The sequence below is a fragment of the Heptranchias perlo genome, chromosome 31 (assembly GCF_035084215.1).
Source record: "Heptranchias perlo isolate sHepPer1 chromosome 31, sHepPer1.hap1, whole genome shotgun sequence".
NCBI lineage: Eukaryota > Metazoa > Chordata > Chondrichthyes > Hexanchiformes > Hexanchidae > Heptranchias > Heptranchias perlo.
In genome coordinates, this window is record NC_090355.1 from 28,301,551 (window position 1) to 28,327,510 (window position 25,960).

General features: G+C 42.3%; 1 protein-coding gene across 2 annotated transcripts in view; it reads left to right on the top strand.

Annotated features, from left to right (window-relative positions):
* The window catches only part of gpr107 (G protein-coupled receptor 107), a 98,605-nt gene that overhangs the window by 19,851 nt on the left and 52,794 nt on the right, over positions 1-25,960 (top strand). For both annotated transcript variants that reach the window (XR_010958143.1, XM_067969838.1), the window contains exons 10-14: positions 908-983; positions 3,978-4,051; positions 6,563-6,680; positions 8,447-8,577; positions 10,554-10,597. Coding sequence is in view for 1 of the 2 variants with exons in the window: in XM_067969838.1 (XP_067825939.1) it covers positions 908-983; positions 3,978-4,051; positions 6,563-6,680; positions 8,447-8,577; positions 10,554-10,597 (443 nt within the window). In the remaining variant the exon portion in view is untranslated. The remainder of the gene's footprint in view (positions 1-907; positions 984-3,977; positions 4,052-6,562; positions 6,681-8,446; positions 8,578-10,553; positions 10,598-25,960) is intronic.

Genomic DNA, 25,960 nt, shown 5'->3' on the forward strand with positions numbered 1-25,960 from the left:
GAAATTCAAGTGATAATACCAAGTTTTTAGATTTTATCTTCTTTGAATTAGTTGTCAAGTTCATGTGAAAATACCCAACACTTTGTGGCTTGTTTTTATTTGTGGGTGTTCCTGGTAATGTGCCTGGCTCCCAGGACACTCTTATACATGTTAAACTACTGTGAAAGAACATCTAAAGATATGTGCAGGATTCAGGCAAGAGCCATAAATGCAACACCTCACTGATCTTTCACTGTGACCCAATCGCATGAGCTTCCTCTGTTGCAGTTCTGCTTTTAATCTGCATTATTAAACATGTTGTTCTATGGCTCCCTGATGGCTCAGTCCATAAATACATTGTGGTTTTGTGCAGAACCACACAGATCAGGAAATTTCCACACTGAATCCTTAATCTGCGCTAGGTTGTATGATCTTGTCTTGCCATCAGTAGGGATGCTACATTTGGCACCAACTCCCTGGGCTAAGGAGAGGAAAGCTCAGTCAGGTTTTCACTGCTGGTTACTGTCCTTTGATTCCTGCAGTACGGTGCATGTGACAAGGTCAGGCTTGGCTTCGATGCCCCATGGTTGAATAGCATATCAATGCACACTGTCCAGGTCCACCCATGAACAGTGGTTGAGGTACTAGAGGGCAGTTAGCACCAGTGGAATCATACCCACAAGTACATAAAGGTAAGGCCACTGTAGATCATAATCCTGGAGTGTTGACTTAGTATTTTGAAGTAATGAAATGTGGAAAAATGAATGCAGAAGCCAGTACATCCGCTGATTCTCGCTTGCTGCATAGATTCCTATATACAGCCAAAGGGAAAATGTAATGATTAAGGATTAACTTTAAATTCAGTCCATCATGTAATAAAACTGGAAATGTGATCAGCATTCTTACCACTTGCATCCTTTTTCCTTAGCACCGATGTGTTTAAGATCCATTGGCTGATGGGGGCGCTTGCGTTCAACAAATCCCTTTCTCTGGTTTTCCACGCTGTAAGTGACCTGCATATCATTTTTATTGCGCGAATGATGACCCACAGCACCTTCTAGCAAAGTCAATTTGTGAATTGTTTAACATGTGTCTGCTTGCAGGCTCTGTGCAGTTGAGTAGTACACTGGCATGTTAATATTGTTGAGACAGCAGCACCCTGTGATGTGGAATGTTGGGCATGGGCTCACCCTCTGATTTTATCTACAGTGGCAAGTTCTTCATCTTGATCAATGGGGGAAGGAGGGGGCTTGAGAAATTAAAATATTGCACTGACTTGTAAGTGAGTTGCTTCCTTCGAGGGAAGAGAGGAACAATTGACATCCACAATTGTCCAGCACGTCCAGTCAGCCTGTTACACAGCAATACAAGGAATCAGGTTAGGTTCCTGTTCAGGGAATGGTGCAGATACATGAAAATCTTAAAAAATCAGACTCCGTGAGAGAGGAAATGGGTTCAAGACTCGTGTTTTGGGCTCCCCTGATGCATTTTTCCATTAAGTACATAAGCCATATAGACCAGTAACCTCCCAAGTTTGATCTGTATTGAGTTCACTGATGTTAACCAGAGCTACAATTGTTAACATTCAGTGGAAACTGCCAATTATTTTGTGGCTGTTCTTATGAGGTATTTGGATAAGATCCCCTTTCTCCGTCCATCTGCCTGATAGGGTGGACATGATTTGCTCCCAGGCTGCCTCAAGTGCCCCCTGGAGCCAGTCGGCAGGAGGTGTCAAGGACTGCCCAGATGTGTCCACCCACCCCCCACCACCAACAGGAATGCTCCATTCAACTCTTCTGCACTCGATAGAACTGAGATTAGACATTGACTGGGAGTGGGTTTCAAACCTCAGTCTGTCCACTGAGAGTGAGCTGTTAACACTGAATGTCAGTGCACCACGCCTGAATCTGCTAAATTAATGTATAGTGTTTTTTAAATTAACTTGTTTCTATCTAAGAAAAAGTTGTCATTCATTCATTGTGGCGAAGTCATCGCACTGTTGCACCAGGAGGACCATTTTATTCTAATTTGAGGAGGCCGGTGCTGGTGAAGCTGTTCATTCCCACACAACCGCAGTCTGCTGGTTTCCAAGGTACTGCCTTGTATGAGGAATAGGTTCATTGTAATACCCATCACAGTTCCTGACCCTGAAAAATATCAGATGAGACTGGACTACCGAATCCGTTATGTTTATTTTAAAATGTTTTTCCAGCATTTTATGTGGGTTTTTGTACTGATACAGCTAGTTATGTGGCACAAAACAAAATTGGCAGAGTTCTGTTAAAGGGAGCGAATATAATTATAACAAGGAATTGTGGGGGGGAGGCGGGGAGCGAGCATCTTTTCTTCAAAACCACGCATTAAAAGTGATTTTCATTTGTTCAAATTTACATAGTCGTACATTTGTTACAATAGAAAAATTGTGATTATGTATCATTAGCGTTGGTGTTACACAACTCGAGAGCTATATCTGTATTTGTGTAGTGTGCTTCTTCTAAAATGCTAATCATTTAATCCCCTGGTGCTCTGAAGTGCTTAATTGCCCCATCATCAAACTGATGAAGCATTATTCTCATTAAGTACTTTTCAAAAACATTATCCTGAATGATGATTGCTGATCTTGCTTACAAGATAACAAACTGCCTTAACCCTTTCATTGAGGCTTTAGTTTTGAACAAAATGCCCTGGGGATAATGTTAATCTTGTTCCTTGTTTGCACTGATATCCTCAGATATACAGTTTCACAGAGGCTGACAGTCTTCCACTGCTTTGCTCCAGTGTTCTAATTCTTAAGGATTTTTATATTTTGGCAATTTGTCATCAGATGTACCCTTTCTTTCTCTTTTCCCCCCACCTCCCCGAACCCTGTGCCAACAATGCTGTTTGATATAAACAATTCAAACTCCACATTTCCAACAGCACTCTCATTCTAAATCTTTGGGACTCCTGAGAGATGCCACCAAAAGGCAATACAGAAGTCTCCACCTCAGTTGGCCACCAATGGGACTCTGTCAGGGTCAGAGGCACCTAACAAGGTAAACCGGGGAGAGCTACACTGGTACATCACAGATCTGTGCTTGAGCACCAGTCTCCATAATGCCAAGGTTGGTTGACTCATGGAGAGAGAGTATCTGGAGTTTTTTTTGGCAGGAGGGAAAGATGAGAAACCTTTTGTACCATTTGTCCATGTTGGCTCAATGAGAAGGAGCTTCGGTAATTTTATAGAAACCACAAAACCATCTCCAAATGAAGTGGGATACTTAGAGCTGAAGACTGATGGAGGATGGGGGTTTACGGGGTGGCAGGTACCTTTTAAATTAAAAGGAAGCATCATATTTGTGTGCATTCTTTAGCACAAAATTTTGAAATATTAGTAAGCTTTCTTCAGTGATGCAGCCTGGTCTTGATTGTTCATTTGCATTCATCGCCTGTTCACTGTCATTAGTGCAATCGAGCTTCAAAGAGCTGTTGCTGAGTAGTGAGATTACTTTGTTCAACTGACAATGTATGCAGTGGTACAAGATAAACATGTAGGTATTGTTTAGCAATTATGGAGGGCACTGTTCAATTCAGAGTGAACCCTAAACGTACTAAATCTCATGATCCACATGTGATTTTCATAATATAACCTGTACAAAATCTATCATATAGCGTCTGCAAAACTGATGCATTATGAATTTTCAACACTTAGAAGCCAGAATTCAAGAAGTTATGGAACCATAGACTTTTTTAATGGTAGATCTGGGGTGAGGTATCTCCACATGGCAGAGAGGGAATAGCCCTCCTGCTGGTCCTAGCAGCCAGCTCAGAACAGCAATAACAGAGGTCTAAGACCTAACATCTCCACTACTGAATGGCTGAGGTAACAGTGAGTGGGGAGGAGGTGTGGAGGGTGGAAGGATTTCACAGAAGCCACTTCCATAAAAGCAGCCTGTATTTCTTCCAGATATCATCATTCAAGTGATATTAATGCTACTGTTTTTTTTTTCCCCCATCAGATTGATTATCACTTTATTTCAACTCAGGGATACCCCATTGAAGGTTGGGCTGTGGTGTACTATATAACTCACTTGTAAGTGGATTATCATGTTGTCCCTTTATCTATGGGACATTTTTGAAAGCCATTGTGTCCAAATGTGTTTCTGAAACAAATCACTAAAAATTACAAAAATATAAACTTTTGGAGGAAATGGAATCATTGAAGGACCACAGCTATTCGCAAACTATTAAGTGCACAACAATGCAATAGCATAGCTCTTCATGGGCCTGTGGGATGTGGGTCTCGGCCTATGAATCCACATGCACTATATTTCATATCTGTACCTCTCCAGAACAGAGACACGTTAAGCAGAGGCTAATGGAGTTGTTTTCCCACTGGGATATTCAGAGGGACTGTTGCCCTGACCTGGTTCACGTGCACCTCCCTATGGCCAGTTTCATAGATGTGGAGATGCCGGTGATGGACTGGGGTTGACAATTGTAAACAATTTTACAACACCAAGTTATAGTCCAGCAATTTTATTTTAAATTCACAAGCTTTCGGAGATTTTCTCCTTCGTCAGGCAAACATTTGCCTGACGAAGGAGAAAATCTCCGAAAGCTTGTGAATTTAAAATAAAATTGCTGGACTATAACTTGGTGTTGTAAAATTGTTTACAGTTTCATAGAGGCATTGACAGAGGCCTGGAAGCAGGGGAAACCTAAAATGGGTAAAGAAGAAAAATAGCTCTTAAAAATTATCTTTTTAAAATTTTATTTATCTGTCCAGTTACCCGGCAATGAATATAAATAAAATGAATCCTGCTAAAGATTGGAAGTATTGCATTTAAAGCAGCCTATTCTACTGAATTGCCACGTGATCCTAAACATCAGAGGTGCCTCTCAATCACTTCTTGTATTACAAACAAAAAGAATGCTGGAAATACACAGCAAGTTCTACAGCATCTGAAAGAAAAAAGATAGATTAACATTTCACGACTGTTCTGATGAGTTCCAAAAAAGGTTCTACACCTGAAACATTATTTATCTTTTCAGGTACTGATGGGCTTGCTGAGTATTTCCAGCATTTTCTGTTTTCATTTCAGATTTATAACATTTGTCTGCTCCCTTGTATGTTTTATGTAACAAAACTGCAGGGAGAGTTGTTCACAAAGTATCTAGTGCCAGGCTGCAGCTAACCAGTGTGAAGCAGAGTTGCAAGAGAAACCTGAGTGACAATAAGAGGTGTAGAGTAAATTTCACTTAATGTAAATTTATGATTGTGTCTTTCCATTTATTAAGGATAGCGAGCCCCCTTTTAAATATTTTTGTGCTCTTCAAAGTGAGGAGTGCTTGGGGAATGGAACTCTTCCTATTTCAGGCACACAGTGTCTGCATCGAGCACAGCCAGATGCAGAGTATAGTTCCCTCTGTTTTGCCTTAGCAACCTGCCTTACTTAGCCCCATCTTGAAAATACTTTATTCCCCATTCTGTGGCATCTCTGCTGAACTGGGGGAAGATTTGTGCCGTAGGTACACACCAGTTAGCAACTGGGTTAAGACTGCTCAAATTCGTTTCACTCATAGAACTCTTAAAGCCAGTAGATAGAGGAGAATTTCAGTCTAGGCTGGATTTGAGCCCCAAGATAAAAGGCTAGTGTCTAATCCACTGCACCACCCAGTTTCCCCACCCCTCCAATTTAACTGAGAGCCCATAATGTGCAGTATATTTCCTGGTAATACACAGCTAAAAATAAATAGCTGGTGATATATCATTAGCTCCTATATCATAATATGGATAAGTAAGTACCGTGTCCATTTAATCTTTTGCACTGTTTGTACTGTGCTCAACACAACTGTTTTGTAATATGGTTTAGAAAAAAGTACAAAATGAAATTTTTAAAACTCTAGTTCCTGTTGATAAACAGGCCAAGCTTTCTGCTCAGACTGAATGATGCAAGTTTGCTTCCATGTTCTTCCACATGCCAATTGCTGCTGTGAGGAGGCTCTTAGCTCACCACAGATAAAAGGCAGGAAGAATTGGAGGAAGACTTGCCATGGGATGCGCTCACACATTTCCTTGCAGTCGGTTTCAGAGATAGCATTGGTGGAGGTGCGAGAGCGGATCACTCACAGGGGATATGGGGTATGACCAGCACCTTGGAAAAATTTAAGAGCTGAAATCTAGATAATGGGTTATGAATCTTTTGAGCGTGGCTCTTTCAGGTTGACATTCTGTGAACCCCTCAACTTGATCACTTGAGTGCTAAGTGCTTGAGACATTTTGACAACATGATAAGGCTCCATATAAATGTAAGTATTTTTAATCACTGTTAAGTATCCACCACTTTCTATTTAATAAGAGACTGGTTAGATGTCTGCATTAAAGAACTCCATTCGGTAAATATCCTTGATAAGTGTCAAATGGATAGAACTCTTGAGTATACAATTAAGTGAAAAGCACCATTTCTGATTCATTTTGCAGTGATGGCTGTAACTTTCACTGCCACAAACACATAGTTACCTCCAAGGAAAGTGTCTTTACTATTTACTATCCTTGAATCTTCCTCTTAGCTAACGCTGTCTTCTGTTCTTTTTTTAAAAGGTTGAAAGGCGCTCTCTTGTTCATTACAATAGCACTGATAGGAACCGGCTGGGCCTTCGTTAAACACATCCTGTCAGACAAAGACAAGAAAATCTTTATGATAGTTATTCCACTCCAGGTAAAGAGCATTGCTGATTACCATTGTCCTTTTTGCAGCATTCACAGTCTGCACACATCTGTCATTTGTCTGAGTTCAGATTATTGCTTCTGATTCCATTATGATAATCAGAAAAATGGGCCATCAGGCCCTACCTCATCTTGCTGTATTGACTAGAAGTCGCTGTTCTGGGCTTTTTAAATCCTGAATGCAAACTTCTCAGGTGGACCTGATTTTTTTTGAGAAACAAAGGTGAAGGGCCAGTGCCCATTGTGCAGGACACTATGGTTGAAAGGAATGGGAGAAAGGATGAAATAAATGAAGCAGTGGTTAGGTAATGCCAAGTTTGTGTTACAAGAGCCTAATGATTGTAAAAGCCTAATGATTGTAGCAGGAAGGGAAGGCTGAAGGTGGAAAGGAGATTCACAGATTTGAGGTCCCAGGAAAGTGAGTTCAAGTAAGAAATAGTGTGATGATTCTTGATTTCATTACAATAAGGATATAAGGAGGGGGAAGTGTTGGGCATGTTAGCCTACCAATGTCATGAAGTTGACACCTGGTGATGTTGCACATGCATACTCTACTGTGCATTAGGAGGCCAGAGTTCAAATTCTATCCTGTGCTGATGCCACCCCCAGGTTTGTGCACCTCACTGGATGGTAGTGAATTGCTAGAATTTGTCAGGCAAGGTACTGGTTCTTGGGCTGGCACAGTGCTTCCTAGTGACTGAAGCAAGAACAGCGTTGACAGCTGTAATGGAGATTATGGCCCTTCTGGTCATGGAGGATTACCTAAATCTGAAGAGAGAAATTAAAGAAAAAAATGGGTGTTACACTATTTATGAGTTGACAGGGGGCACAATTTTGATTTAAATCATGCATTTGAATTGCTGAACTGCTTTGGGGAGGCAGTAAGTTTTTCTTTTGGCCTGAGGGGGTGATGGGAAAATAGGAATTTAGGGAATGTTAAGCTCAACATCCAGTCTCAGGGACTGTGTGAAGATGGCTGCCTCTAATTGTGTGGTGTTCCACCATGCCACAGCATTTTAAAATGGTTTTTAAACTGGTAGATCTTTATTTTAATATATTTATATAAATAATTTAATATGTACTTATATAAATAATCTTGAAATATTGTCATCTCCTAAATTTTTGCCTTTAAGGCCCACCCAGACTTAGAATTGTGTAAACCAAAAAAGAACAGCAGTGGTGCTCAGGCCCCTGTGTGTCAGTATGCACTCCTTTATTACCAGACCAGACTGATGGGATAAAATTTCTCTCTCTCTTCCTCTCCAGCTTTAAACATCTCACTTGAAGTGAGTTTGGTGCAATCTTGACCCATTTCCTAGTGGATGAAGGCCCACAGTAAAAAGTGGCCACAATTTGCTGTTAAATTGACAGTGTTACTTGGAAACTCCCGAAATACGAGTTTGGTCTAGGAAGTGGAAATATCACACTGGTCCAGTAGAGGGTGCTGAGAGATTTGAATTGATGTTGTTAAAGCAGGTTGTAGGGAGTTTTAGACTGCATCATCCCCGTGCTGTACCTGACCAGCGAGTGCTTGATATTGATGAAATGAACCAGGAGAGTGGAAAATGTTATTCTCTCCCTCCCTCCCCCCAGCAAAAACAATAAATGATGCAAATCAAATTGCTTTATGCCACTGAATTACATATGTAAATTTACAATCCCATTGCTTAATCCCCGATCATGCTAGGACATTTGGTGAGGAGAGATATTTTCCCTGTTGAGGAAGGTGTCCGTTAGTGAAACTGCTTTGTTCACTAGGTCCTGGCTAATGTCGCTTACATCATTATCGAGTCAACAGAAGAAGGGACGACTGAATACGGACTGTGGAAGGAAATCCTCTTTCTTGTCGACCTCCTGTGTTGTGGTGCCATCCTGTTCCCTGTGGTGTGGTAAGTGTGGCCATGATTTAATGCTGCTAACATGAGTGTTGGTCATTTGACTGGTGCACATGATGAATTGTGCCTTGGGTGAGGAAGGAAAAGCCAAAATGTTCCCTTGTCTATCCAGACTGCCCAATCCCTGGTATTTGGTAGAAAACGTAGCTCATACAATATGTGGAGTTGCCATACAGATTATTCAACAATCTAACCAATTAAAGTCTGATGCTGTCCTGCTGAGGCTCGATTCCCACTCAAGAAGATGAAAATACAGCTCAGATTCTCTCATTTTCTTCTCTTCCCCACACCACCCCTCCCCCACTTCCCATTTGGTCTCCTTGGACTTTTTTTCATGAAGGATACGAGTTCATGTGGAAGCAGCCCTTTGGCATCTTTCCCAGGTAGGTATTCTTCATGTGCAAATTAGAATATTGAGTGTCAGGATCACAGGAAGCATTGACCAAGTCAGAGTCTCATCTCACCTGATGTCCACACCAGAGAAATAGCCACGGGTGAGCCCATGAGCCACGGCCCACCCTATTAGCACCCAAGCCCATCCTATTAACACCCGTACCTACCCTAATCTGAGACTCCCAGAAGAGCCAGGGCGAGAAGAGTTGGCTCATCTGTACTTGCATCCGGTATCTTGCCATGACTCTCTGCTCGGATAGGCGGGAGAATTAGCTAGTATGGGGACGGTAGAGCCAAGAGCCGGGAGCCCCAGGCGGAGGGAGTTGGAACCAGAGTCGCAGGCTTAGGGTTCCTTGGTGCGGCTCCCTTTGATTATGCATTGTTAAAATTTTGTAGTGAGTGATTGCAACTCTGAGGTGGATAGTTTCTCGGGGGTGGGGGCGGGCGGGGGGGGGGGTGGGGAAGCCAGAGCTGCCTGGAGTCCCCAGCGTTCTGTTTAGATTAGTGTGCCGGTTAGAAGCAGCCCTTTGGGTTCTGATGCTACCCCTGACCTGCCGTGGGTTGAGTGTAGGTGTTTATTGATCACCCTGCCACCTTGGGGACTAATCCTGGCTATTGGCACTGGATGGGAGTGGCCCTCTTCAAAGCAAACTGCTGCAACATCAGACATTTGGTCATTGTCCATCCACCATAATTTGGGGCCCACCCAAATTTCCATTCCTAGCTACGTCACTGGTTCAAACATGCCTTGCGACAACTACCCCCTTTGCATTTCCCAAAGATTTCCTGGGAATCCCCTGGGGAGGGGGGAAGGAAGGCCGTGGATCGACTATGCTCAACTGAGGCATAAACAGGGTCATCCCATGCAAATAAGGCAGAAGGGGCGTAATGAGCCCTATCCTTCTCATTCTCCTGTCAGAGCACTGGGTGGACGCATATTTGGGGAGCACCGATCTAAATGGGGCCTGGGTGCCACCTGTTGGAGCCATGCAGTAGATAAGAACCTTTTTTTGCAGGTGCAGGAAGAGGAGGTTTAGAGCTGGAGGTCTGCAGGCTGCAGTTTCGAGACAACAGCCAGAAATTCCTGCAGCCGACAACCATTGCTGTTGCTGCAGGCATCTTAGACCTGAAGCAGCGGCTGACTTTCCTACCCGCTTCAGGTGTGAGGACGTACCAAAGAGTGGGCCTGGCTTTTATAACTGACCTGAACTGGGCAGGTTAACACCATGTCAGACGGAGCACATTTGGGGTGCCCTGGGGCATTTGGGGAGGGGGGGGGGAAATCGGCTTTTACCCCTCTCCCTTCCCATTTCCCCAAACAAAGCTTCGGGATAAATGGTGTGCTATTAGCAAAATTATTGGTCTTTAGAAGTTGCTGTTAATGTTACGTTTTCATATCAGTTATGGCTTAATTTGTGGTAGTTCAATAAATTAGTCTTAAAATATACCTTCTATGTCTTTAGTATAAATCTAAAGTATTTTAAATTGCAGTCTATTGATTTAATTAAGTTTGTCTGTTGGATTGATTTGACACTGCTCAATTACATCCTGATTGTTATTTATCATTGTACTCGCAGGTCAATTAGACACTTGCAAGAGGCGTCAGCAACAGACGGAAAAGGTAAGGAAGAATCTAGAAATCTGTATGGTTACTGTGTAGGTGAACGCAGTTTTAAACAAAATACTGCCACTGGATGGAGCCAAAAACTGGACAGTGTAGAAGGTACATTTAATATGAGTCTGGAGTATTGTAAAATATCTTTGGAAAACCTGTACCTCATGAATTCTTTGATGCTTGCTTGCACTACAGCAATGGACCAACATGGAAAATACACAGGGGTTTTATAAAATTAAAACCAAATATTAATTTTTACAGCAAAATGTGCAGTGTATCCAAAAAGACAGAATTGATATCTATGCAGCAAAAAATGATCCATATACAGATATTTGAAAGAAAATAAAGCTGGTAATCTGGAAAATGAGTGGAAGGGAAAATGCATAGCCTGGTGTCTTATTCACACCCTTTTAACAGGTTGCAGTGATCTTAAAACTGAAACAGTGCAGGATGTGTGAAACACAACGGTGGAGTTCATGCATTGTCCATGGATGAACACAGTCAGGTATCATCAGACCAACAATTTCCTTTCTTTTTAATGTATCTCTCTTTTTTAAAAAAAAAATTCTGTGCTCCTCTTGCTGGGATATGGTGAGACCTGCACCTGTTGCCCTCCAATACCTTGTACATGCAGCCATTCTTCATGTTTGACCCTGGACAATGTGGGTAGGCTGTTGAAAAATCATCTCAGCAGAGCCTGTTCTGACCTGACATCCGCCCATGGACTTTTCAGTAGGAGTCATGGATAGCAATTAAGGGCAAGAACCTTGCCCACTTCCCCTTCCCACTTCCACCATCTCCAAAACCTATTAGCACTGCTACAGCCAATTGTTCTTCACCCAGCTGAGATCAGCTAACTCGGTGCAGGCTCTATATCGAACATGGAACCTTGTTGGCTTACACTGTCAGTACTCATAGTAAACTTGATAAATGTCCCCAGCAGCCTCTGTGGGAAAGTTAACATGCTGCACCATCTAGCAACCAATTCTGGAGCAGCATTGGCAAAGGAGTGGGCAACAGTTACTTCACAAACCTCTCAACCAGGGGCATCTAAAAGAGGAGACGGAAAATAAATTAAAATTGGGGAGTGTGTTTTATAGCATTCTTTTGCAATGCAACGATTTGGGTTTGATCAGTGATAACAATCACCTTCTAGTTGCCACATCGTAAAAATATATTTCAATACCTTATGACATGCTTGGATTGGTATAACGTTTACTTTCACACTCAGGGCCTGTGCATGGTAAAATTAGGCAATCATGCAGATTAGTATCTCTAATATTTTGGCAATTTGAAGTCAATGAATTTAACTCCTTGGACTTTACAAATGTCTTAGATTGCAATGCTGGCAGATAAGTATGGAGTGGATGTGTGCTGTGGAAACATTTCTTTAGAATCCTTGCGGCATTCTGACTTGGCTCCTGAAAGTGATCCCGTCCTACTTTTAGGTCATGGTGTTCAGAATGTCACAGGTAGCCAATGGGAACTTTTTGAGTTCACCTGTGTTATTGATCCCTTACTGGTATTCTCTTTTGGAAGTGGAAGGAATGTCTTTTGAGAGCTCAAATGCCGAAGTGTTTTGATAGCATAGCACTTTTTAAATTTCCAGTCTGTGGAGCTTGTGCTGCCGCTCAGCTCCGTTGCAGCCAATTCATGTGAAGAAAGCTCGATCCCAATTGACCCTGCACCCATCAGCTCATTTGATGCCGTGCTGAATGTATTGAAGAGTTAGCCTGTGTTGGGGTTTTTCCAGATATGTTTACAGGTTGTTGAGTGCTGATCTACATTTTGGAGGCAAGGCAAGTTATTGAAAGATTTATTTCTGAGGAGTAATGGAAAGAGGCAGAGGTGTAGGATCTGTAGAGCAGTAAGTATTTCACACATCCCAAGCATGATGGGAATCTGTATGTTTTGAAATACAAAGGGGAATTTATACCCCGCCCCCCCCCCCAACCTGTGCTGTGCTATTTTCCAGTGTCTTAACTTTCTCATATTTCTAATCTTTTGATCTGATTGCAGAGCTCTGCAATTTATTTTCAGCTGAATCATTGTTGCAGTGACCCTGCTTGACAGTCCAAGTAAATGTAACATAAAAAATTCCTCCTTTTCTCCTATAGTTCTGTGATTGACCAGCGATGTCACATAGCAGAAAATGGGGGAGGGATTGCTGGAGGAGGTTTAGTCAGGAAGAATATTTTTGTGCATATCTGTTCCTCATCTGCAAACATACTAGACTGGAGTGGTTTAATATGGTTTATTAAACATCTTAAGCATGTTAAGAGGCACAGTGTGTTGATGTTCCATTACATTGCACCCATTATTTTCAACATATTAAGTTATTGAAGAAGCCAGGTGATTCCACAGAGTTAGGGATGGAAAATCAAAAAAGCAGTTCATTTGGAGTCACCTCCCAGAAGCCAGTGAGTGAATGGGGTAATGGGCTAAGTGTGAGAGCAGCTGGTTCCCAGGGATAGGCAGTCCACCACACTGGGAAGAAGGAGGTGGCTGCTGGAAGAGAAAGTACTAAAAACTGGAAAGATGGTGAAAAGGCTGTGAAACATGCAGGAATGATACATTACCCAGTGATTTGGTGCTAAACTCATTAAATTAACCATGAATCACTGTGTGACAACAAGCAGAGAAAATCTCCGAGGCACATGGGGATTTTTGATAGATCAACCCCACCATAGCCACCTTCTCAACATATCCCTCAGTCACCTCTCTGTCGAAACACATCTCAATTGTCTCTTGAATCCAATCATGCTGTTCACTTATTCTACCAAGATTAATACCTGTTAAATGAAAATGTTCCATTTACTGTATTACTTTTTTCCCTTAAGTTTCCATTTTAACTTAATAATTTTGAACTTGTGTCCCCTGATATTTAAATCCTTCTCCATAGTGAGCAGGTTGGTCCGGTTTGCTATCCTCCAATGAAACCCTCCCCATAAACGTTGAATTCAGCAAATGCATGACTTTAGAGCACCACACAGTTATTATTTACCCTGGAGGCATGAGTGGTAATCTGGCTGCCCACAGAATTGATACCTCATCCATCCCCAGATGATTCCCTTGTGTGAATGAACATTTAATGGGCAACAATAACCCATCTGATGATGCTCAAAAAATATTCATCAGATTTACTAGAACAAGACGAACAACAGCATAAGATTAATACAGAAATAGATTCGGGAAATTCTTTTACTTAATGAGATATCTACAGATTGAACCTATAGCTGTCACGAATGGTGGATTTTTCACACTCAGAAAGGACTTCATCGGTCTTCCATGTAATCTTTGCAGCTGAGAAGGAATTTCACCATTCAAAATAGCTTGCTGGTACTGCAAAACAACCTCTTTTTGAGGTCATACAGCAGCACAGAGAACAGAAAACTGCTATGTAAAAGTAAATAGGTTTCAATAAGTTAAGAGTGTTTTAATTAAAATATTTTATATGAAACGTTCAACCGATTTTAAAAAATATTTCATCATGCATCAGAAGGTAAAAGAATGTTCTCAGGGCAAAAAAATCCTGATTGGCTCAAATGTCCCATTGATAAAACAACTAATCACAAACCACTATCAATTAAAGGAGCTGTGCTGATTGGCTTAAATGTCACACTGACTGAAAGCAACCAAAATAAGAATCTGTTGATAAAACCCATCTGTACAACCATTGCTTTCACTCAAAAGCTATGAGAAAGTTACCTATTTACAGCTGACAAACATCATAAAACCAACCAATCAAATTGGTTAAACTATTTACTAATTCTTTTGACTTGACTTGTACTCTTTGTTCCATTCCCTCCCCCCCCCCCCCCCCAAAAAAAAAATACATGTAAAACAAGAAATATATGTAAAGTAATCTGCCAGAAACAATTAGCTATTAGTTCTTAGAAAATGCATCCAAGAATTTTTCTCCACAAAGGCCCTCTTTCTGAGGCCTAGGGTTGCAATTCTGCTCCATTCCCAGAACTTGTATAGTGTACCTGATCTTTCTCTGAATGAACACGCTCAATCAGGGAGTGTACAACTCTGTGTTCGTGTGTCAGTCATTCTGGTGAACTGCAACTCCCAAAATGCAGCTGCTGAAGTCTTGATGCTTTTGTTGGTGATGAGTTTAACTAGGGCTCACAGACCTTAATGGTCCTCTGATGCTGCCAAATGCCCAGCCCCCTTCCCAAGCACTGTCAGACAATTGTAGGCCCACTGCCGACTGTGCTTCCAGGACTAGCCCCCCCGCCATCCATAATGACAGATCTCCATCATGAACCCCCAACTGCTGCTCCATTTGCTGCCAGACCTTGCCCCCACCCCAGTGTAACTAAATCCAACTTCCTGAGTGGTTCAAGCTCCCAGTCCTTCCACAGGCTCTGCTAGGCACCAGATGACGCACTCCCTTCTAGCGGTCTTGCCACATCTATCTACTCCAACCCGTGCTTCTAGCCCCATATTCCACCCAGCCCAGACACTTTCTCCACTCTCTCTTTCGAGTGTGAGTGTGGTGCCCACAAGATACCCTGTCCCCACCTGATCTCAGTACCCATCTCTGACCTGGTGCACCTTGGCTGCTGTTGTACTGCATAACCTAAACTTTATGAACAGTAAGACAAAGAAATTAACTGCAACAATAAAGGAACGTGTGTGAGAGCCATTCAGAGATGTTCAAAAGAGATGACACTAATTTATAGATTGGGTGTTAAACTGAGACATCACATCAACAAAAATGTGAGAACAGTACGTAGAGAGAGAGAAACTCTGGACTAACTTCTGAGCAACTAGTCTTGATAAAATTGTTCTGTATTGCACCCTCACGCATAAGAGCTACATTGTAGTGACTGAAGGAAAGCTTTGCCTTGCACAGAGTTGATGCACATAATTGTCGGGTGAACTAATATGGTGACTGTAAAAATTGATTTGCATTCAGAATATCGCATTGTTAGCTGGACTCCAGAATTAAGAAAGCAGAAAGAACTTGCATTTATGTAGCTCCTTTCATGACCTCAGTCTGTCCCAAAGCTCTTCACGGCCAATGAAGGACCTTTGAAGTGTTGTCACTGTTGTAATGTAGAGAAATGCAGCAGCCAATTTTCATACAGCAAGCTCCCACAAACAGCAATGAAATAATAATCAGATAATTTGTTCTGTTAGTTCCCCTGTTCCTTTTTTAAAAAAAACCCTGTAAAAACATGTTTATCAGCTTAGATATGAGTTCTTATTACTTTTAAAATTCCACCTACTTTTTCCATACCTCCTGCCTGCAGGCTTGGCCTGATCCGCCTCCCACATGTTCCTTCCGTATCTTCCTCCTGCTATGAATAATGTAATATATTGCCCTTTACATTGCATAATACTCCTTTTGTTATGTAACCATGTATTCTCTGACTCGCTGTGAACAATTCCAAAGGAAATCTTTGTAAATAACGCCGAAATCATGGTGGCACAGCATGTTGAATGTTGCGCTATAGTGCTTCAACGTGGGTTTGTGTCTGCAATTCCCCACACAATACGGGTTTCAAATCTCAGCCATGCAGTAGAAAGTTTGGGGATAAAGGCCTGAAGTGTAGGTTCCTTGGGCTGCTTTCACGCAGCTCTAAGTAAATGATAGTGGCGGAGGCATGAGTGGAAGTCTCTAGGCTGTCCTCTTACCTGGGGATGGTGCAAGAAGAGGCTTCCTAAGGAAAAGGAGGAAATTCTCGGTGATTTGAGTCTCCCTATGCTATACACCTTCCCTGACTAGCAGCTATTTAACAATGTCATTCTGTACTAATTCTCTGGAAGGTTTTTGGGGATGGTCCAGTGTTACTGACGCTCCTATTTTCTCTCTGTCCATGTAGAATTTCCTAAGTTCTGTGAGGTTCCTTATTTTTCCACTCTGAGCAGCTTGTCGAAGCTATACTGTTAAACAACCCTAAATTTTAGGATCTCGTGACAGGAGCCCACCAATCATTGTGGGATTTGTAGTGCATTCTTTCTGTCATATGCTGTGGGATTTGCAGTTTTTGCTTCAGTCTCCTTTGCAGAGAAATGCAAACTGGAAGAGTGAACGACAACCTCGCGGAACTGGAGTGGGGTCTGGCAGCAGAACATGGGAGTGGGAAAGCTGGGTTGTAGTGCATTAGGGTGTGAAGTGGACCTTTTTCACGTGAGATTTGCTGAAGTCCCAAGAGTACATTGTCATGTTGATTAGATTGTGTAGTAGCCCCGGGAAATTATAGTCAAAGGCCCAGGACGCATTTTAAAAATATTATAGTAGATTTCCAGCTGAAGGATAGGAGCTCTGAGGTATATGGTGTGATGGGCAACCAACCTCATAGCTGGAAACAGATTGAGATTTTCTTGAGCAATTTGATTGCTTGCTTTTCTGTTAGCTGCCTTTCATTCATTGGCTGCACTGTAGCAAACATAAGAATAGTGTGTGTGAGAAAAGCCTACCTGTAAACCATTTCATGCATTTGTTTCTTGCACTGAAAAGGTTAAATGACTGCCTGATCCTAGGGTAGATCTGCAATTGCTGCATCTCCTTTCTGGCACTAACGGTCAGTATTGTATTACAGATGGAGTGTCTCTGTGGGGACAGCAGAGCCCTGTTAGAATTCCAGTCACTCCACCCTGCAGCTGCTGTGTTCTGCCTGAAAGCCGATCACTAGGTCTGAAGCTATTTGGCACGTGCCAGAGGCTGAGTTCTTTTGCGCACCAGTCCTTCACTTATTAGATGCAGCACTCAATTACAATATAGCAACAATCATAGCCTGAAACTCCCCCAGGACCAGCTGTTTTGTAATAAGCTCCTACTCTCTGTGCTACCCAAGTCACGATGTAAAATTAAGCAGGTCCTTGCAAATAGGCATTTGTTTTTATTATTACATGTAACAATTTCTGTCTGAGCAGGTAGTTGCAAGATTTAATGTGACAACTTTGCTGATAGAGGTTGAAAGGCGACAGTTTCCCACTCAATAATTTAAAGCCAAATTCTGTAGATTCCTTCCCCGCAATTTTTCTGTGCACTTTGTTGTTTGCTGAGCACCGGAACCCTCCAGTACCTCACGCATGTGGCCATTCTTAATGTGTGAGCCTGGACTGTGACTGTTGATGAACTATTCAACCATAGGAGTTGCCACAGCTTAGTGCCATACTATCCTCAACTGACCATCCATACATGTGCACTTTCCAGTAGGGTGCAATGCATAGCAATCAAGACCAGGAATCCTCTCCCAACCTTCAGTGTAGGTGTATGCGGGGTCATTTTAGCATCCCTACTGCCTTCCTTGGATCAGCTGACTCAGCACAAATCAATGATTGAACCTGTGACCTCCTTGCCTTGTAACTCAGTTACACACATTCTTTACTAACTGAGTCATCAATAGAGTGCAGGTTGTGAGGCCTTCAAAGGTTTAAAAATCAGAGATGGTTTCGTTGGTGCAATGCAACGTGTTGTGGAGTATAGGGCCTGAGTGTGTTCCTGTGATTCTCCAGAGGGAGGGGTGAGTAGAAGATGCTTCATCACAGGAGGGAAGGAGAAATCAGAGGGCAAGTCACACTAGGACATGGAAGAAACTCATCCTCTCCTCAAACCGGTGATTAACGTTAGGGTTGCTCACCCAAGGGGAGAATCATGTGAACCTAAACAGTAAATGTCAGCAGACCATTCATGCATCACAGCACGTCTGATCCCATCTTCAACAACGACCACATACTTACATTTTTCATCAGAGGTCACTGGACAGTGATTGGGAGGGAAGCCCTGGGTGAAGTCCCAGAGCTCTTGTGGGATGGATAGCTCTGGCTCATGCCGTGTGTGCACTAACCACAGAGATGAATGCTCTTTTTCCTTTTGAATTTGTAGTCATTAAGATGAGGATTATTAATGCTGGCACCTGATTCAGGCCAGGTATACAATAGGTTCTGTACAAGCCTCAGTACTGCCCTAACCTTGAAAAGCACACTCAACCAAACCTGTGTCACATTTTTCCATTTCCCACGCCAACCATTCTGTGGCCTTTCTAAATGAGATTGCCATTTTAGTGCTAAGGGCAGTTTTGGTGTGATGGACCAATGGCAACTGGAAAATGGACTGGATCAGATAATGGTCTACCAGGCCTCACTTGAATCATCTTTTTTAAAAAAAAAATAGCCACTACTCTTAGATCATCCTGAAGAGCAAAAATAATCGCGGCTTCTTTTCTCCATTACCAAGAGTTTCCATTAACCCTTCTCCCTTGTGCCAACAGCTCACAGATTTTTCTGTCGCTAAGAGAGAGACCATCTGTTCAGCTGCCTCTGTTACTTTCCTCCCTTTCCCCATACCCACCAAACCAAACATCCCTCTAGACCCCCATTCTTTGTCTAGTTACTCTCCCATTTTCCCACCTCTCCATGCCCTTTCCGAGCTCATATCCATGAGGCCCACCAGCCCTAGAGTCCACTAAACTGCTGACCACTCCACTTCCCTTTATGCTAGCTAATATTTTAGGTCTCTCTCGTCAGGTACTGTTGCCTTTCATTTCAAAACTGTTGTTATCTCCCCTCCTCAAAAAAAAAACCCAACCTGGAGTTCTCTGTCCTTGTAAACTACTGCCCCATCTCCAAACTCCCTTTTCATTCCAAAGTCATTGACTGTTGTCACCTCCCAGATCTGTGTCCGTCTCTCCCGCAACCCCCTGTTTGAATCCCCCTCCCACGAAATGGCCTTAACCAAAGTCAGAAATGAAACTCTCTGACTGGCCATCGTGCATTATTCTTCCTTATTCTCCTCAACCCCCCTGCAACCTTTTGACACGGTCGACCACACTATCCTCCTCCAATGCCTCGCCTCTTGTTATCTATTGGGGCTGCCCTTGTTTGTTTCCACTCAACTACCCAAGCATAACACAGCAGTTATATCAATGGCTCCTTTTCTAAGCCCCCACACTCACCTCAGGAGTCCCCCAAGGATTTATCCTTGCCACCTCTTCCTTATCTACATATTGCCCCCTTGGCCACATCATTCTTGGGGTCAGCTTCACCCACCCCGAGCTGCACCATCTCTAAACCTCTCCACTGCTGTCAGACTGCTTGTTTGGCATTCAGTCTTAGATGAACGACAATTTCTTCCACCTAGTCACTGGGAATAAAATCCCCACCGCATATAGTGGACGCACTCATACTAATGCGATTTGCCCAATTTGTTCGTTGGACAGTAAATCCATCAGAGCCCCTAATAACTCCTTAGCATAAGAGCAAATATCATTGACAAATGTTTGCTTACCCTAGCTTTTCTGTAAAATTTATTTCAGCAGTGATGAAGGGACCTTGTGTCAGCATTCAGTATACCAATGAATCTGTCAGCTTTGCTGAGATTAAAGCCCTGGACCGTTTAAGTGATGGGGGCAGACGGAAGTTGACCCCAAATTGGAGCAAACAGTATCAAGAGTTGTCATAATTCCAGTAACCTCCAATTTCATAAGAACTCTTCCATGATGGCTACTGATAGCTTATTAGACAGGGAAACTGCTTCTCAACATGCAATTCGCATCTGACAGATAATCGCAGTTGCTTGAACTGCCCGAAATAGCAGGCTCGTTTCATACGATTTAAGCGGCGCCGTTGTAATTGACGCTGACGGTACTAGCAAATGGTCAGTGCCACTTGCCTGATATAGGCGGCTTCCTAAATGGGGACGGTGTAAGTGGTGGGGACTGTACCATTGCCACCAATTCCATCCCCCTCCCCAACCGCTGTCTCAGGTTGAACCAGGTTTTTCAAGCTCTGTGGTTCTATTCCACCGGAGCTGAGATTCCATAGTCTCTCCGTCACAAGAACAGCCTACTTCCACTTCTGCCCATCTGCAGCTGAAATCCTCATCCATGCTTTGTCACCTCCAGACTTGTCTCTTCCAATTTTTTCCTGAGCAGCCTATCTTCAACCTCTATGAACTTAAAGCAATCAAAAACTCTGCTGCCCGTAACGTAGCATGCACCAAATTCTGCTCAACCATCATCCCTGTTCTCATTGAGCTGCATTGATTCCCAGTCTCCCAATGCCTCAAATTTAAAATTCTCATCCTTGTGTTTAAATCATTCCATGACCTCACCCATCACTATCTCAGATACCCCCACCCAAACTATCTGTTCCCCTCTGACTTTGGCCTCCTGTGTATTTTCCCCTTCCTTTGCCCCAGTGTTGGTAGTTGTCCCTTCAGCCACCTAGGCAGTATGCTCTGGAATTTCCTCCCTCAATCCCTTCACCTCTCCATCTCCCCCATCTGCTTTATAATCCTGCTTAAAACTTACCTCTGACCAAGCTTTTGCTCACCCCTCCTAATAACTCTTTTGGCTTGGAGCCCATTTTTTTTCCTGTAACGCCACTGAGAAGCACTTTGGGACGTTTTTCTACTTTAAAAGCACTATGTAAATGCAAGTTGTTTTAGATGATGATGCTGCTCCACCAAACTCATAGAGCCAGAGCAGAGAATTTAAACCTACCAGCTTGGGCTACATTCAAATAACAGTGAAAATATAATATGCTAGCCTTCAGCAACATCCATTCCCTTGGATGAATCAGTATAATTTTTTTTGTCTAATTTTCTCTGTTTGATTAAGTTCCTGTATTGACTATTTTTGTGCTTTCTAATTGATTAACTCACCAATCACATTTCACAAAAATGATTTGCCAGAAAGAATTCTATTTTCTGAATTAATCTATCTAAAAACAAGAAGCCTCTACTTCGACAGTGCTGTTGCCAACTAAGTCTTGATCCTGGCTTCTCACTCAAAAAAGGAACATAGCTGCCATGACACTGCCTTCATCTCTGATGTCACATTCTCACAGGTGTGAGCACTGACAGCGAGCGGCAGTGGGGCAGAGGTAAGAATTGGATCAGTCGGAATCTGCAAACAGCACCATGAGAGACCACCTACTTTGTAATTAAGTAATATCCACATCTAAAATATTCAATTGAATCTCCAGGATTCAGTTTGTTCACTGAATTCTAATATTGAACTTCGTGTGCAACAATTTGTCAGTAGTACATGTTTAGTGTTAAAATTAAAAAGAAATGTGCTTGAAAGCTCTTTCTACTTTCATGTTATCTATTAAATACTAAGTGAGTATCTTAAAACCAAAATACTTTTGAAAGCTGTGATTGTTGCTTTAAAGGGAACTGCATAACTCTCCATGTTATATTGTGCTAGTTTCTGCTGCTTTCCTATCTAAATGGCTGCGGTGACCCTAGCCTTACGTTGGGCACCTTTCAGCGGGTGTCTAATGACATGCATCGGTGGAGGCCTGGAAGCAGGTGGTCTTGGATGGGGCAGTGGTGTGGGGAGTTGATAAAATTAACCCAGGCAAATTGTTCATTGCGCCAAAGAGTTCAAGTCCCAGGAACATGAGTTCAAAATTGGAAAGTTAGGAGTAAGAAGGAAAGTCAGGTGGAACTTTTTCACTCAAAGCAAGATAAGGGCTCATGGGGTTGGGGGTAATATATTAGATATTGAGGATTGGTTAATGGACAGAAAAGAGAGAGTAGTGATAAACGGGTCATTTTCGGGTTGGCAGGCTGTAACTAGTGGGGTGCCGCAAGGATCTATATTAATAACTTAATGTATCTAAGTTTGCTGACGATACAAAGCTAGGTGGGAAGGTAAGCTGTGAGGAGGACAGAGTCTGCAAAGGGATATAGATAGGTTAAGTGAGTGGGCGAGAAGGTGGCAGATGGAGTATAATGTGGGAAAATGTGAGGCTATTCACTTCTGTAGGAAGAATAGAAAAACAGAATATTTTTTGAATGGTGAGAAACTATTAAATGTTGGCATACAAGAAACACAAAGTTAGCATGCAGGTACAGCAAGCAATTAGGAAGGCAAATGGCATGTTGGCTTTTATTGCAAGGTGGGGTGGGGTTAGAGTACAAGAGTAAGGAAGTCTTGCCACAATTGTACAGGTCTTTGGTGAGACCACACCTGGAGTACTTTACCTAAGGAAGGGTATACTTGCCTTAGAGGTGGTGCAACAAAGGTTCACTAGATTAATTCCTGGGATGAGAGGGTTGTCCTATGAGGAGAGGTTGAGTAGAATGGACCTATACTCTTTGGAGTTTAGAAGAATGATCGGTGATCTCATTGAAACGTATAGGATTCTGAGAGGGCTTGATATGGTAGATGCTGAGACGATGTTTACCCTGACTGGAGAGTCTAGAACTAGGTGGTGTAGTCTCAGGGTAAGGAGTCAGCCATTTAAGACTGAGATGGGGAGGAATTTCTTCACTCAGAGGGTTGAGAGTCTTTGGAATTCTCTATCCCAGAGGGCTGTGGATGGTCCGTCATTGAGTATATTTAAGGCTGAGATTGATAGATTTTTGAACTCTAAGGAAATCAAGGGATATGGGGATTGGGCGGGGAAGGTGGAGTTGAGGTTGAAGATCAGCCATGATCTTATTGAATGGCGGAGCAGGCTCGAGGGGCCATATGGCCTACTGCTCATATTTCTTTTGCCCTTTGAACATAAGAACATAAGAATTGGGATCATTATAAATGAGTCCAGAACACATTAGTTGCCCTTCTGAAGAGAAAAGGGTCTGAGGGATGTTATTGGAGGGCAAGTAAGGTGGAATTAACCTATGAAAAAGGGGAATGGGTTCCATGGGTACCTATAAATTAGGTCCTTTTATGGGGTGAGGGGAGGTAAATCAAAGTGCAACAAATACAAAAGGAAACAGTATTGTATTGTATGTGACATATTAGAATGAAAACAAGAAAGCTATTTTCTAAAACCAAATTGAAAAATCTGAAATTAAGTAATAGTGACACAGAATGTTGTGAAAAGATAGGAAACCATACAAGAATAGACAGTTTAAACACAGAGCACTCTGTAAAGGTCCTTTGGGTAATTGGAGCTCTTGGTAGCTGCAGAAATAGTTGTACCTGAAATTGATATCTGCTAATCAGGGATTTCAGATTCACTCAGCAGTGCAATTGGAGCCTGAATTTTTACTTTTATATATAATTGAATTAAATTCTTGTGTGTCCTGCATGCAGAGAGGTATAGCAATAGCTTGTTCCCTGTAGCAGTACACCTATTGTCGGAAAGGCATTTGTGATCAGAATGGTTGAAAATATGGTCTTCATGTCTCTGGGAATGTTCACAATGAACAAGCATTGAGGCAAATTTGTTTAAAAAAAAAAGTGTGTAATTAATTTGTACTTAACAGGAATTCCTGGGCATCTCTGCTATTTCATAGAGATTTTAGAGGACTTATTGATTTTTGGATGGGCTTTTTCAGCTAATAAGTATTAAACTTCAAACTTCTCATGTGGGGGACACACTGCAAATATTCCGATTCTCCTCATTTTTGAGGTGCTTCACAGTTGGGAGTCAAACCTGAGTAAGAGGGAAATTAGGGGAGGTGATTGAAAAGATACATTTTAAGGAGGTGTGGAGAGATGTAATAAGTCAAAGGGGGTTAGGGAGAGTTTCATAATGTGGGGGCAAAAATAATTTATTATCATTGAGAAGCCTAGGTGAAGGGCAAAGGCCCATAGTGAAAGAGGCCAAGGATGAAAATAGAAGGAAAGAATGTGAGGCAAATGAAGCAGTATTTACACAATGCAAAGCTTGGGTTTTAAAAGCCTATAGATCAGAGGTACTTAATAACTTTTAATGAAGAACCAATATCCAAAGAGGTGGCTTGCTTGAGGACCACTCTTAGACCCATTGTAATGCAACTCCATGTACTTATTGTAGACAATAGCAATTGTTCATATTTTGCATGCAAAATGTGAAAGTTTGTAAATTTGTAGTATTAATTTCTGGGCCTTTCTCTGTACCTGTGTCTATGCTTCTGTGTCTCTGTACCTGTGTCTGTTTTAGTGTTTGTGTTTAATTCAGTAATTGAGCAATGGGATTACACTTCACTGTCTGTCTCCTCACCAGTGACTCAACAACAGACTCTTCTCTCTACTGTGTGTGTCTGCACATTGTATGTCTGTGTGTCCTCAGTCCATATCAGATCAGTTCACTTGGGTTCTTCCTCGTTCTGACTGACTACATGCTGCAGTGGACACTGACACTGAGGAGACTGGATACCTTCTTGCATAGCTTCTTCCTGTTAAATCATCAGTTACAGCTTTGGCTTGAGATTTATATTAAACATTCATAAAATTTTAGTTTAAACAAGGCCATTGCTCATTTTGGGTTAACAGATGTATTCAAACTTGCCGTGTGAAGAAACTTGAAATTCCAGCTCTCGATCCATCAGCAGGATATATTGTGTCACACTGCACATTTCAGATAGGGTTCATAACACTTGCAAGCATGAGAACAGTGAATGTTGAGTTGGGGGTGGGGTTGGGTGGGAGAGCAATCACCTCGTGGGCAGCAGTGGCACAGGGGTGAGATCAGTGGCAGTGTAATTGGGGACAGTATTGACAGCTGCAAAACAGCAGGTAGGACAAGAAACAAATGGACCGAGAGCCCCAACAGAGGGTTGCAAGGGCCATATATGGCCCCTGAACTACATGAGTCGCCCAGCTGTAGATCATGGGAGGATCCAGAAAGGTAAGCTGCTCTCTGGGAAAGAATCAAAGAGTTGCTGATGTCAATCACTGCCATTATACATTGTGTTGTTGAGGTTCTGACCGAAGTGATCTACAGCAAATTGCTGCGGGGTCTGGTTAAGGCATGTGGTGTTGGTTGGTGCATTTGCTTTGCTGTTGATAAAATATAGTTTCATCTATTTTAAACTATTGAGCGGACTTGTCAAAATGATGTAATGCAAGTGTGGAGGGAATGCGATAACTTTAGACCCAAGTCAAACTGTCAGTCTGTCTGATTTGATATGAGATGTAAATTTCTTCCGACTGCTTAAACCAAAATGCGATTTGAAGGGTTAGGATAAACACGCAGGCGACGATAATTTTCTGTCCAGTGCTATCACTTTTCAGATTTTTCGAGCAACTGTCATTCTGGAATGTGTAAGATCTTCTTCGCTTTCTCCTCCTTCTCCCCTCATCCCGATGTTTATTTATGAGGAGCTTTTGACTTTTTAATGGGTTCATTTGAGGCAAAAACGGAGGGACGAAAACTCAGGGAGAATTGACCCAAGTTATTAGGTTAGTAAAGATGTATTCAGTTTCTAATTTAGATTAATTCATTGAGCGGAAGAAAAAAATCAGCCGGTGGTTGCAGCCATAATCACTATCCGGTGACTCCAACTGGAAAGTGCATGCGTGTGTACATCAGGTGAGAACTGGATTGTGCTTGGGTTGGGAGGGGGAGGTTAAAATAAATATATTTAACGTGCAAGATTGTATTTTAGTTTTCAACCCATTATTATACGTGGTAGGAACTTTGTGAATAGTTGTTCAGTTAGCAGAAAATGCAAACCACTCTGAC